This window comes from Pinus tabuliformis, chromosome 2_1 (assembly GCF_031772625.1).
Source record: "Pinus tabuliformis cultivar Carrire ecotype Pingquan chromosome 2_1, CPIR1, whole genome shotgun sequence".
NCBI classification, from domain to species: Eukaryota; Viridiplantae; Streptophyta; class Pinopsida; order Pinales; family Pinaceae; genus Pinus; species Pinus tabuliformis.
This window is the reverse complement of record NC_142299.1, coordinates 334,759,068-334,771,349: the sequence shown is the minus strand read 5'-3', so window position 1 is coordinate 334,771,349 and position 12,282 is coordinate 334,759,068. Positions and strand designations below refer to the sequence as shown.

The window sequence follows — 12,282 nt, the reverse complement described above, 5'->3', positions numbered from 1 at the left end:
ATTGGGAGATCAACGAGAACGATGCACTGCAAAACATTAATAACATTAAAAGTATTGTTACTTCTAAGTTCAAAGAAAAAATGTGGTGTGAGAAAGATTTAGCGGCTAAAAGAAAATTGAGTTATTATAATAAGGTCATCAACCCCAACCTAGAAGATCAAAAGTATCCCTCTGTTTTAGCTAGCTCAAAGAAGAAAATTAATTTAGAAAAGTTTAGAACAAACTCTCATGAGCTCCATAGTGAAATAGGTCGTTGGACAGTTCCTAAAACACCATGGACGGAAAGAATCTGTCATCTCTGTGATAATAGGAACATTGAGGATGAAAACCACTTCCTCTTAGAGTGCCCCGTGTACAACCACATTAGATCTTAGTGTCATAATCTTTGTCACAATACTGACCTTCCTAGCCTTTTACGATGTCAAAATTATAGTGAGCTTGGGAGGCTTCTCTCCGAGCTTTTAGAGCATAGAAATAAAATCTTAAATCAAACTAAATAATTTGTTTCTTTAAGTCCGATAGACCAAACTTTGGTCTCAGTGGATGTTAACCATCATCATCATCATCACTAATTAAAATATATGTTTTGTTTTTCATAAGCCTTTTTCATAAATATTTGTAATTTTAGGCCTTTTTCATAAATATTTCTAGTTTTTTTTGGGGAATATACTGTAAAACTTTTAAATTAAAAAAAATTAATGTATAATTATATTTATTTATTAAAAAATATTTAAGAATATGTGTAATTTTTATTTATATTTGTTAACTTTTTTTCTCTAATAAATATTTTCATTAATATTAATATTTGTTTATTTTTTTATAGAATATAATATAAAAAATGTTTAATTTTAAATTAAAAAAAATACTAATAAACTAAATAAGTATTTATATTTATAATTATATATAATTATTATTATTATTATTTAAATTACACTAATTTCATATTTATTTTTAAAAGTTTTAAATATGAGAAAACAAGTTTTTTTAAAAAACTTTAAAGAAATCAATTTAATTTAAAATGTATTATTTTAATTAATTTTATTAAAGAAATATTTTTATTAGAAAAAATATTGTTAATATTATAATCTTAATATTTAAAAATAAAAAACATATTTAATAAAAATAAAATTTAAAAAAATATATTAAAAACTTCTTCACTGTATAATACTTTTACACTAACATGGACCCCATTTCTTTACCGCTGAAAAGACCATTTATATTACAATCATGCATGCTTCTGTTTTAATCTCTCTGCTTTTAAATTGCGAATTTAACACTTTCATTTCAACTTCGATTTGGTTCCTCCCACCAAAATGCAGAGACGCATTGCTGACGCAGCCTCTCTACTACTCTCTCATCCCACCGCAATTTGGGACACCTCCTGACACGAAGACGCCGTAATGATTGACAACATTCAACTCCTTCCAACTGGCCCAACTGAGGGCACCTTTCAACAATTAGATATGTAAGTTTTGTTAGCTGCGCCAAATCCCGTATGCTCTTCAACTTCAGACAATTTTTTACTTCCAAGTATTCCAAAGAGACCATTGTTTCAACACTCCGCAGCTCCTCAAGTTCGTTACACTCTTCAATGTGCAACTCTCGGAGCATTGGAAGACCACAAAGGCCTTGTATACTTCTCAGATTGTAGCAACTATCCTACAATGTGACAGATGTGAGTGCCTTTGGTAATGTTCCAACCTCCACCACATTAATACACTTCTCTAAGATTAACTCCTGGAGGTTCAACAAGCTGCCGAAAGAATCTGGAAGCCTTTCCAATTTCTTGCACCAACCCAGGTCCAAGCTGTGGAGGTTCGACAAGCTACCCAAAGAATCTGGCAGTCTCTCCAATTTGTTGCACTCAGACAGGCCCAAGCTGTGGAGGTTCGACAAGCTGCCGAAAGAATCTGGCAGCCTCTCCAATTTGTCGCACCTAGACAGGGCCAAGCTGTGGAGCTTCGACAAGCGGCCGAAAGAATCTGGCAACCTCTTCAATTTGTCACACCCAGACAGGTCCAAGCTGTGGAGCTTCGACAAGCTGTCGAAAGAATCTGGCAGCCTCTCCAATTTGTGGCACAAAACCAGGTCCAAGCTGTGGAGCTTCGACAAGCTGCCGAAAGAACCTGGCAGCCTCTCCAATTTGCGGCACAAAACCAGGTTCAAGCTGTGGAGCTTCGACAAGCTGCCGAAAGAATCTGGCAGCCTCTCCAATTTGTCGCACCTAGACAGGGCCAAGCTGTGGAGCTTCGACAAGCGGCCGAAAGAATCTAGCAGCCTCTTCAATTTGTCGCACCCAGACAGGTCCAAGCTGTGGAGCTTCGACAAGCGGCCAAAAGAATCTGGCAGCCTCTCCAATTTGTGGCACAAAACCAGGTTCAAGCTGTGGAGCTTCGACAAGCTGCCGAAAGAATCTGGCAGCCTCTCCAATTTGTCGCACTGAGACAGGTCCAAGTTGTGTAGCTTCGACAAGCTGCCGAAAGAATCTGGCAGCCTCTCCAATTTCTTGCACCAACCCAGGTCCAAGCTGTGGAGGATCGACAAGCTACCCAAAGAATCTGGCAGCCTCTCCAATTTGTCGCACTGAGACAGGTCCACGCTGTGTAGCTTCGACAAGCTGCCGAAAGAATCTGGCAGCCTCTCCAATTTCTTGCACCAACCCAGGCCCAAGCTGTGGAGGTTCGACAAGCTGCCGAAAGAATCTGGCAGCCTCTCCAATTTGTCGCACCTAGACAGGGCCAAGCTGTGGAGCTTCGACAAGCGGCCGAAAGAATCTGGCAGCCTCTCCAATTTGTCGCACCCAGACAGGTCCAAGTTGTGGAGCTTCGACAAGCTGTCGAAAGAATCTGGCAGCCTCTCCAATTTGTGGCACAAAACCAGGTCCAAGCTGTGGAGCTTCGACAAGCTGCCGAAAGAATCTGGCAGCCTCTCCAATTTGCGGCACAAAACGAGGTTCAATCTGTGGAGCTTCGACAAGCTGCCGAAAGAATCTGGCAGCCTCTCCAATTTCTCGCACCCAGACAGGTCCAAGCTGTGGAGGTTCGACAAGCTGCCAAAAGAATCTGGCAGCCTCTCCAATTTCTGGCACCAACGCAGGTTCAAGCTGTGGAGATTCGACAAGCTGCCGAAAGAATCTGGCAGACTCTCCAATTTCTTGCACCGAGACAGGTCCAAGCTGTGGAGGTTCGTCAAGCTGCCGAAGGAATCTGGCAGCCTCTCCAATTTCTCGCACCAACGCAGGTTCAAGCTGTGGAGGTTCGTCAAGCTGCCGAAGGAATCTGGCAGCCTCTCCAATTGAGTGCACGAAGACAGGTCCAATTCCTGCAACTGCAAAGGTGCCTGCAAGATCAAGCATTTCGAGTGTAAGAAAGATGGGAAAACCGTGAGAAATAATTGAAGACCCTTTTATGCAATATCGATAGACAAAAAGTTTAGATTTACCTGCGATATGCCTTGCCATAATGTTTTCAATACAGCGCCCTCCACTTTCAAAACCCTTAAATTCTTAATTGTGATCCAGGAAGGTAGACAAGTGTAGGGACAATGACGCCAAGAAAGCCATGAGAGATTTGGCGAATGCACCGGCAAAATACGATCTAGCAGATGTCCTTTAGTCACAAGAAGTTGAAAATTCATGACATCACGACCAAGAAAACAATAACATATATTTTCCAGCCAATTGCGAAGCTTCAAAATCACGTGGTTCCCCAATCGTTTGGTGCTATGCCCCTCAGCGAGCAGCCAAAATCCGCGTGCTTCGGTTAGAACCTGTTCATTCGGATGGAGAATCAATAAACTTTATACAGCTTGGTATGGTTAGATTTAATTATTTTGAAGGTGAAAAACGATGGAGAAATTGAAAAAGGTTAACTATTTAAAAAGTTTGAATGATTGAGGACTTACAGAGGAGTATTTGTGCAACCATTCATCAATGTCCCGGTGGGACGCCAAAGACGGCGCGGCGTTTCTTCCTCTGCAATCTGTCTTCCCAAGTCTCGCAGTTGATCGTGCATATGTATCACATTTTTATCATCGACTTCAACGAGACATTTGCCCTCTAAATTTGTAAGCCCCACCAATCCGTTCCAGCCTGATGCGTTCCAAAATGTTATGGCACTTGTTTTGCTTTCTCCTATGAAAAAATAGGCGATATCTAAACAGATCTTCTGCTCCTCTTCACTGAGTGCGTGGTAACTGATTTTTAATCTCTTCTTTATATTAGGTGAAACTTTTGATTCATTAAGTTTAGCATCCCAATATGATTCAGGTTTTCCACAGAGAAGTGCCCCAAGCACTTTCAAAGCTAAAGGCAGTCCACCGCATACTTGAAGAAACTGATCTACAAGATTTTCAAATCCATGGAGTGGATTGGTCTGACGAAAGGCATATGAACAAAAGAGTTGTTGCGAGTGTTGCCTAGGAAGGCCTGTTAACTTATAAATGCACAATTCTTCCACTCTTGAGCTTTCCAGCACATCTTTATACCGAGATGTAATTAAAATAAAGCTATCCGGTCCTAAGACATCTTTAACCGGTAGAAGTGCCTCTAGCTGATTATCATGATCTATGTCATCTAAAATTAACAAGACATGAGCAGATTGGAGATGTTTTTTAAACATCCCTATACCTTCATGAATGTTATTTATATTCACTTCTCTTTGAGTCAGGCCCCTCAGAAGCTCCCTTTGCACCAAATGTAATGCCTTTTCTTTAACATATGCTAAAAAAAAGGACTTATTGTAGTTGGAACTCATTCTATTGAAGAGTTCTAAAGCCAACGTTGTCTTCCCCATTCCACCAAGGCCGACTATGCCCGCAACCTGGATTTTTCCAGCCTGCTGTTGCTTCAAAACTATAGCTTCAAAATCTGTGACTTTGTCATTTAAACCAGTGGGATGTTTGGCCACATACAACCCTGGTTTTCCAATAATTTTACCCACACGTTCAACGATCTTATCTATCATGTGCACCTCGTCACTAGATATTCACCCACAAAGACACCAACAGAAAATAAATAAATAATTGAAAGCATAGGGCAAAGTATCATATATAGTGTATACATAGAGAGGGGTTTGGAGGTCTTACCCGTCATACTTGTCGTCCAGATGAAACCCACTTATGTCTGCAAAAGAGGAAAGAGCATCTCTCCACTTGTGAATAGTGGCGGGATCATATCGTAGCTGCTCTTCTTGTGTTCGAGGGTCCAACGTTGTCTTCAATTCAAGCTGGTGCAAGCTGAGACCATAACCTTCAGTTTTGTTATGAGCTGTCCGCCTGAGATCAGCGGGGTTGATATGGTAGAAGATAGGGATAATTGGAGCCTTAGACTGTCGCATGAGCAGGAGCTCATCTAAACACCAACGGGATTCTGCATATTTTGGTGAAAAGACGGCAACGTGGACGGAGGCGTTTCTAATAACAGCTTCTAATTGAGAAGGAAAAGGTAGTCCTTCCTGCAAATCCTGTTGATCTAAAAAGGGTCTCAATCCACCTGAAAGAAGAGCACAGTAGAGATGGCCGGCAAAGTTCTTCTTCACTTCCCCACGATGGTTGATAAACACATCGTATTTATCAACAGCAGCGGTGGAAGAGGAGGAGGCACCATCCGAAGATCTCTGATTTTCCATTTCAATTTCTTCGATTTCACAGGGGTTTTGGGTGTTCTAGGATGCAGGCGTTGGGTATGCCATTGCCAAATTGGGTGCCGCAAAGCTCTGGATGGTTAATGCAGAGGGAGGAGACGACTTTAGGAGTTGCAGAGGTGGGGATAAATTGTAAGGGCAAGAAAGTGGCGAGTGCAGAGATTACATAAAGGCTGCCTGTAGAGGAAGAGGGTAATAGAATAAGGAAAATATTTGATTTGCAAGGCCATGAACCGCGTGAACCTTATCTGCTTTGCGTGTGGGGTCCACACCGCTAATCATAGACACAGGCTGGAGTCCTTATGCGTTTGAGTGTGGGACCCATAATGCTCTGCGCTCTTTCATTTTACTTTTCCATGGTTGCAGTGAAACTTGAGCTGTATCCATATACCAAGACGTGTGCACCATCCCAGAAAGCACGCAGAACCCGACAAAATGGTGAACTGGAAAGCGTGTTCTCCACTATGAATCTTATGGAATCCAGCTTGAAACGCATCTATTCAAATAGGCAACCACTCCCATGCAGGTTTGGAATTTGGATTTCTTTTTACCCGTCATATAATTTTTTTTTGACGTTTTGGGTTTTTATGCTTCCCGTCAAGAAACGTTATATTAAAAATTTTGCCCTTCAAGAATGATGTTCTCATAATAAATTAACCCTTTAATCTACGTACGTAATTGGTATATTAGAATAATATTCTAAATATATTTATTTTTATTATATCTTATTATTATTCTTTATTATTAGTTTTTTCCTATATTTTTTTTTTTTGGACAATAACGGTTATATTGAAATGGGCGGTAAATCAGCTACCGCATGCTTTACAATTCAGGTGAGTCCATGACAGAGAACAGGGGAGTGCAAGAGGATGCTGGTCCAAATCGAAAGGAGTGCTGTTCAAAACGAGGATCTGGGGTGGAGAATAACCTGCTTCGGCTTATTGATGTAGATGAGACGGCGCCCCATGTAATGTTCTCAAATGATAGATTGCTCCTCAGAGAATAGAGGGATTTCTCTGCAAAAAACCGATGGCACTTTCCGTTTGCTTGTCAATCCTTATAAACTCGAGTCTCTGTCGCTGTCGTCCCCCATTTTGTAGAAGGATTGTAAACTTGGCTTTGTCCTGATGCTTGAGCGTGGCACTTGAGTTCCAGGAGATGAGCTTTTTAGAATCCTTGCAATGAGACTTACAAACCCCGGGAAGTGACCTTATGACTGAAATCTGCGACTTTCCTCCATATTTGAGCTCATATAAAGACGTGCAGCAAAGGGAAGTATGCGGGTTCGATCTGGCAGATTTGATCTCACTGGAATGATTTCTTCAACAGCAGCAAGATGAGGTATGGAGTTCTTTCAGTAAACAGATGGATAAGTCGCCCGGAAAGGTTTCGGTCAACAGATGCAAGATGAGCAGAGGGATCCTTTCAATAAACTAATGGAAAGATTTGCAATGATTTGGTTCTGTGTAACCAGGATATTTGAAGAATCTGGAGTAAGAAGATGGTCCAAGCTTGAGCTGGCTGTGTATCAGGAACTTCACTTCGGATGGCTGTCTACGGATCTTTTAAATGCTTTCCCAGCAGGCATTCTTGGCACAGGAAGCTGAGTGGCCGCAGAATGAGAGGAAGTCTTCAACGACTTGAGTCTCCAATGCAGAACTTGGAAGAAGTCACGAATGCCACTTCCCGGGGAAGACTGGTTCTGAGAATTCTGATCCTATCCTTCAGAAGAGATAGACAGAGGAATTGCAAAATTTCACTGGGATATACTCTTTAGGAACCTGTAACTTCGTTGGAGAAACAGGGACAATCAAGTAACAGAAGAAATTCGGAGTCTTGGATCAGCCTTGGGATGTCGGATTACAATATGAATGAACAGAGACCCCCTATTTCAAAGAGGGAAGAAGGATCGGGCTGGAGATTTAAGGTATTGAACAAGAAGATTTTGTTGAGTTAATTACCAGTGATCTTCGAGAACAGAGGACACCAAGGTTGGCCTCATAATCAGCTAGGGAATTGAGGTTCCTTAGGATATGATAGAATGATATTTTGTTAAATTTGGGCAGCAGAAGTCTAATTTTCTTGATGATGGGGGCTAACTGGACCTGGTGAGAGTTCTTAGGACTAATCATGGCCTGAATGATGATTCTTGAATCTCCGAAGACTGAAAGAGAAAGGATATTTCTTTTGATCGCCTGAGTCAGCCCTTGCCACAGAGCCAGAGCCTCCGCTCTGTTGTTAGATTCAGTTCCAAGACCCCAATGGAATCTCAATTCCGGGGAGCCTCCAGGGCTCAATAAAACTCCCCCGCTGCCAGCAACCCCAGGGTTTCCTTTAGAAGCCCCATCGAAGAATAAACAGTGATCTTCCAAGGCCGATCTCCACTTGATAAACTCTTGTTCTTCCAGTCTAATTTCCCAGTTGGAATGAACGGGGACAGCTTGAGGGGGCCTTTCCTTTAGCATTGGAGCTAATTCTTTGAACCATTTCTCTTCTTCTCTGAGCATTCCCGTTTCGTTCCTTGATGAGGTGTTGGCTTCTAGTGCCTCTCCTAACAATGCTTTTATTTTAGAGATAACTTTTATTGTACTGCAGCTTTCTTCTCGGAAAATTCTGTTGTTTCTTTCCAACCATAATTTCCAGCAAATAAACTTAGGGATCCACATCCAGCTGGTTTTAAGCAGACTTTTATTTTTGAGGCAGAAAGGAGATAAGCTGGCCCAGGTTCTGAACAAGGCAGGGATGTTGTCTGGGAGAGCAAGGATGGGCTCTAACATCAGCACCCCCCTCCATACTTCTTGAGCGTAGGGGCATAGCAGCAACAGGTGATTGGTAGTTTCTTCATCAGACTTGCAGAGAGGACATCTGGAAGGTCCTTCCATCCCTCTTCTTCTCAAGTTATCTCTGGTGAGGATGCTTTGATGTGCCACGGTCCAGCAGAAGAAGTCTATTTTTGGGAGAGCTGGAAAGTCCCATATAAATTTCCATTGGGCCGGGTTTGGAGGAACATGAGGAACAGCCATAATTCTTTTGTAACCTTCAGAAACAGTATAATGGCCAGAGCTGGATCCCCAGCCTCTTTTGTCTTTAGCAGTGGTTTTTGAAGGCGATTTTCCTTGGAGCATATCTAGTAATAATGAGGCTTCCCCCTGCAGCATTATGGGGACCTCCCCCAGGTTCCACCCATCCCAGGTTCTGTCAGGAGCTTCTTTCCAGTTCGAAATGTCCCACAAAGTGTGCAGATTGCGAGAATGAAGCCAATTTTTAATGTTTGCAAGCCCATTCACATTCTTCATTGGCTGGTCACCCAAGATCGAATCATCCCATATATTGATTTTCTTTCCATTACCCGGGATCCAATATAGATGTTGGCTGAATTGTTCCCTTGCAGCATTGCAGAGATTGAATATTGGAGAACCTTTTAGAGTTCTTGGAGGTTTGTCCAGGCATCTCAAACGCTGCCCATGGAAGTATTTCTTCCAAATGACTCTTTTACTCCAGCTAGTCTTTCCAGAAACTAAATTCCAAAGAATCTTGGAACCCAAAGCAAGATTTTGAGCAGCCAAATTGCGCAGCTGGAGGCCTCCTTCCTGAAAGGGATTTCTGAGGATTTCCCAGTTCACTAAATGAATTCTTCTATCATTGTTGTTCCCACCTTCCCACAGAAATCTTCTCAACAGACTATCTAGCTTACTGAGGAAGGTTTTTGGGGCAAGGAGGATTGAGTTTTGGAATAGAGGCATGCTTATTAGGACCGATTTCATGAGGATGACTTTCCCTGCATTGTTCAACCAAGAGGCACCCCAGGCTTGGATTCTATTTTTTATTTTGTCAATCAGCGGCAGCCAGTGAGCAACTTTAGGCTTAGATTTGAAGATTGGTATTCCGAGATATTTAAATGACTCCCAATTTCGGATTCCTTCCATTTCTAAAAGTCTTGCTATGTCAGCCAGCTCTTTAGTCGAGCAATTCCAGCCGTAGATAGAGCATTTTCTGTAATTGATTTTGCTGCCCGAAATCAGCCTGTAAGTGTCCAGTTCCCTCTTGAAATGTCTTGCAGAGATCAAGCTGGCTCCTCCAAGCAGCAGAGTGTCGTCAGCAAATTGGGCATGGTTAATGTCTTTCACCTTGTGAGTGGTTCTGAGGCCAGGCAATGTTTGGATTTGCTGATTATGATCTAGTTGGAAGCTTAACACCGAGGCTTGGACAGCATATAGGAGCGGAGATAATGGGCATCCCTGTCTCAGGCCCCTAGAAGCTTGGAAGAAATCAGTAGAACGGCCATTAACCAAGGGCGCAATCCAAGGCGAGGCAATACAGGCTTTCACCCAGTTGATGAAATTTGATGAAAAGCCTAGCTTTTTCATAACAGCAAACAGAAATTCATGTCTCACCCTATCGAATGCATTCGCCAAGTCGAGCTTAATCACCATGCCTTTCTCCTTTCTTTGACAGCTAGAGTGGACTGCTTCTTGAACCAGCACAATGTTATCCAAAATCTTTCTGCCTTTTATGAAACCACCTTGATTTTCAGGGATGATGTCTGGCAAGATATTTTTCAGCCTGTTGGCTATTATTTTTGAGACCAATTTATAGCTGGAATTACACAAAGATATTGGCCTAAATCTACTAAAGTCAGAGGCGCCTTTCTCTTTTGGAATCAGAGCTAGGAAGGCTGAGTTGATGCCACCACCTATCTTGACACAATTCTGAGATTTTCTGACCATCCTCAGAAGATCTTTTTTGATTATTGACCAGCAAGTCACAAAGAACCTTACAGAGAACCCATCTGGCCCTGGGGCTTTATCAGGCTCCATATTGTTCAGTGCCTCCTCAAGCTCTTCCATACTAATCGGTGTTGTCAGCATATCGTTGTCCGATTCCTTGACACAAGTGGGTATTAAATTGATCGGATAAGAGTGGGGATCAATAGCTGGTTCTTCAGGAGCCGAATACAGGTCTTGGAAGTAGGAGTATGCAGATTTTTTGATGCCTTCAAAATCCTTGACCACGGTATTTTGGTGTTTAATCTCTGAGACTGATTTGAAGTTCTTTCGGGCTTCCGCTTGCTTATGAAAAAAGCTGGTGTTCTTATCGCCAGATTTCAGCCAGAGAATTCTAGACTTCTGCCGCCAATATTCTTCCTCCTCCCTGCTGGATCTATGAACCTCTTTTTGGAGCTCGACTTCTTTTAGAAGCATACTTTGGGAAACCGGATTTTGCTCCATTTCTAGTTGATGGTCAGCAAGCCTATTTGTATTTTCTTTTCTTTTGGATGAGGGGGTTTGCAGTCTTTTAGCCCAGGCTTTTAGATTTCTTTTTAGAGTCCTAATTTTCTCTTCCCACACAAAGAAAGGAGATCCATGGACGGGCCTATTCCAAGAGTCGGAGACCACATCTTGAAAGCCTTCTTGCTGGATCCACAATGGGCTGAACCTGAAAGGGATGGGGCCAAGATTGCCATCAAGGGAAAGCTCGAGAAGGATGGGTTTATGGTCAGAGGTGAGATTTGGGAGAATTTTTGAAGATGCCATGAGACCGCTGGTTAGGAAGGAAGAGTGGACAAGAAATCTGTCTAGACGGGCAGCAATATGATTGGGGCCTGTTCTTTTATTGGACCAAGTGAATTTCCCTGAAGATGGTTTAATATCCTCCAGGTCCCAGCCCAACATTATGTCTTCCACCCATTCTCTGGCAGGATCCCTAACAATGGAACCTCCCTTTTTCTCATCAATATCGAGGGTGACATTGAGGTCACCTGCTATTATGATATTCTCGGGGTTTTGCTCTAAAAGAAAAGTATGGAGCGAATTCCAGCAGATTTTTTTCTCACTTGACAAAACAGGAGCATAAACATTAAACATACTTACTTGCTGACCAGAATCCTTGTGGAGTAGTTGAGTGAAGAGCCAGTGAGAGCTGCTTTTTTCTTGAATGAAGTCATATATGGTGCTGTTCCAGAAGGTGGCTATTCCACCAGAGGCACCTCTTGCACTAACCGCTTTTCCATGGCCTTTGTTCCAAAAAACTTTACTGGATTGGAGGAGGGAAAGTTCCTCCAGCTTTGTCTCCTGGATGAGGAGGATTTCAGGCGAGTATATTCTCACTAAATCTTTCAGGGCTTCCTCTTTCGACCTGCTGCCTAAACCTCTGCAGTTCCAGGAGACGTATTTCATTATTTACTTTTGTGGGGAGAGGAGGCTCCCATTGGAGCCTTGTTGCTTTTGCGCCCAGATCTGGTATTCATCATTGATTTGAGTGTTTTTTGAGATCCCTGGAGGACATCTTTGTAAGTTTCTTCCTCTCTCTGTTTCTTCTTGGATTTCCGCCCTCTGGTCGTCTTGATTGGAGTGGCTAACGAATTGTCAGATTCCGAATCTCTCTCTTCTGAATCGCCTTCAGAGTCTGAGGCTAGACTAATGTGTTCTTCATTACCGTCATTTCCCCTCTGACCTTCCTCTGGTGTGGGAATTGATGATTCTGCTTCGTTTGTTTTTCCTTGTTTCTCCATGTTTCCGGTTTCTTCTTGGTTCTCCTTATCATCCATCTTTTCTTCAGATGGGGATCCGTCTTTAGAAGTAGCAGCGGCTTTTGGATTGATGTGAGGCTTTCCCAATGGGCCGTTAGGTTTCTGTCCGGG

General features: G+C 42.4%; 2 protein-coding genes across 2 annotated transcripts; both read right to left on the bottom strand.

Annotated features, from left to right (window-relative positions):
• Positions 1-2,589: 2,589 nt before the first annotated feature.
• LOC149200198 (uncharacterized) lies at positions 2,590-3,597 on the bottom strand. The gene is made up of 2 exons (XM_089402632.1): positions 3,442-3,597; positions 2,590-3,339 (listed from the first exon to the last, which is right to left on the bottom strand). The coding sequence occupies exons 1-2, from the start codon at positions 3,458-3,460 to the stop codon at positions 2,729-2,731; spliced, it is 630 nt and encodes a 209-aa protein (XP_089258758.1). The 5' UTR covers positions 3,461-3,597; the 3' UTR covers positions 2,590-2,728.
• Positions 3,598-3,627: 30 nt separating this feature from the next.
• Positions 3,628-5,819, bottom strand: LOC149200197 (disease resistance protein Roq1-like). The gene is made up of 3 exons (XM_089402631.1): positions 5,086-5,819; positions 3,904-4,977; positions 3,628-3,768 (listed from the first exon to the last, which is right to left on the bottom strand). Exons 1-3 carry the CDS (start codon positions 5,625-5,627, stop codon positions 3,762-3,764), a joined length of 1,623 nt encoding a protein of 540 aa, XP_089258757.1. The 5' UTR covers positions 5,628-5,819; the 3' UTR covers positions 3,628-3,761.
• Positions 5,820-12,282: the final 6,463 nt, after the last annotated feature.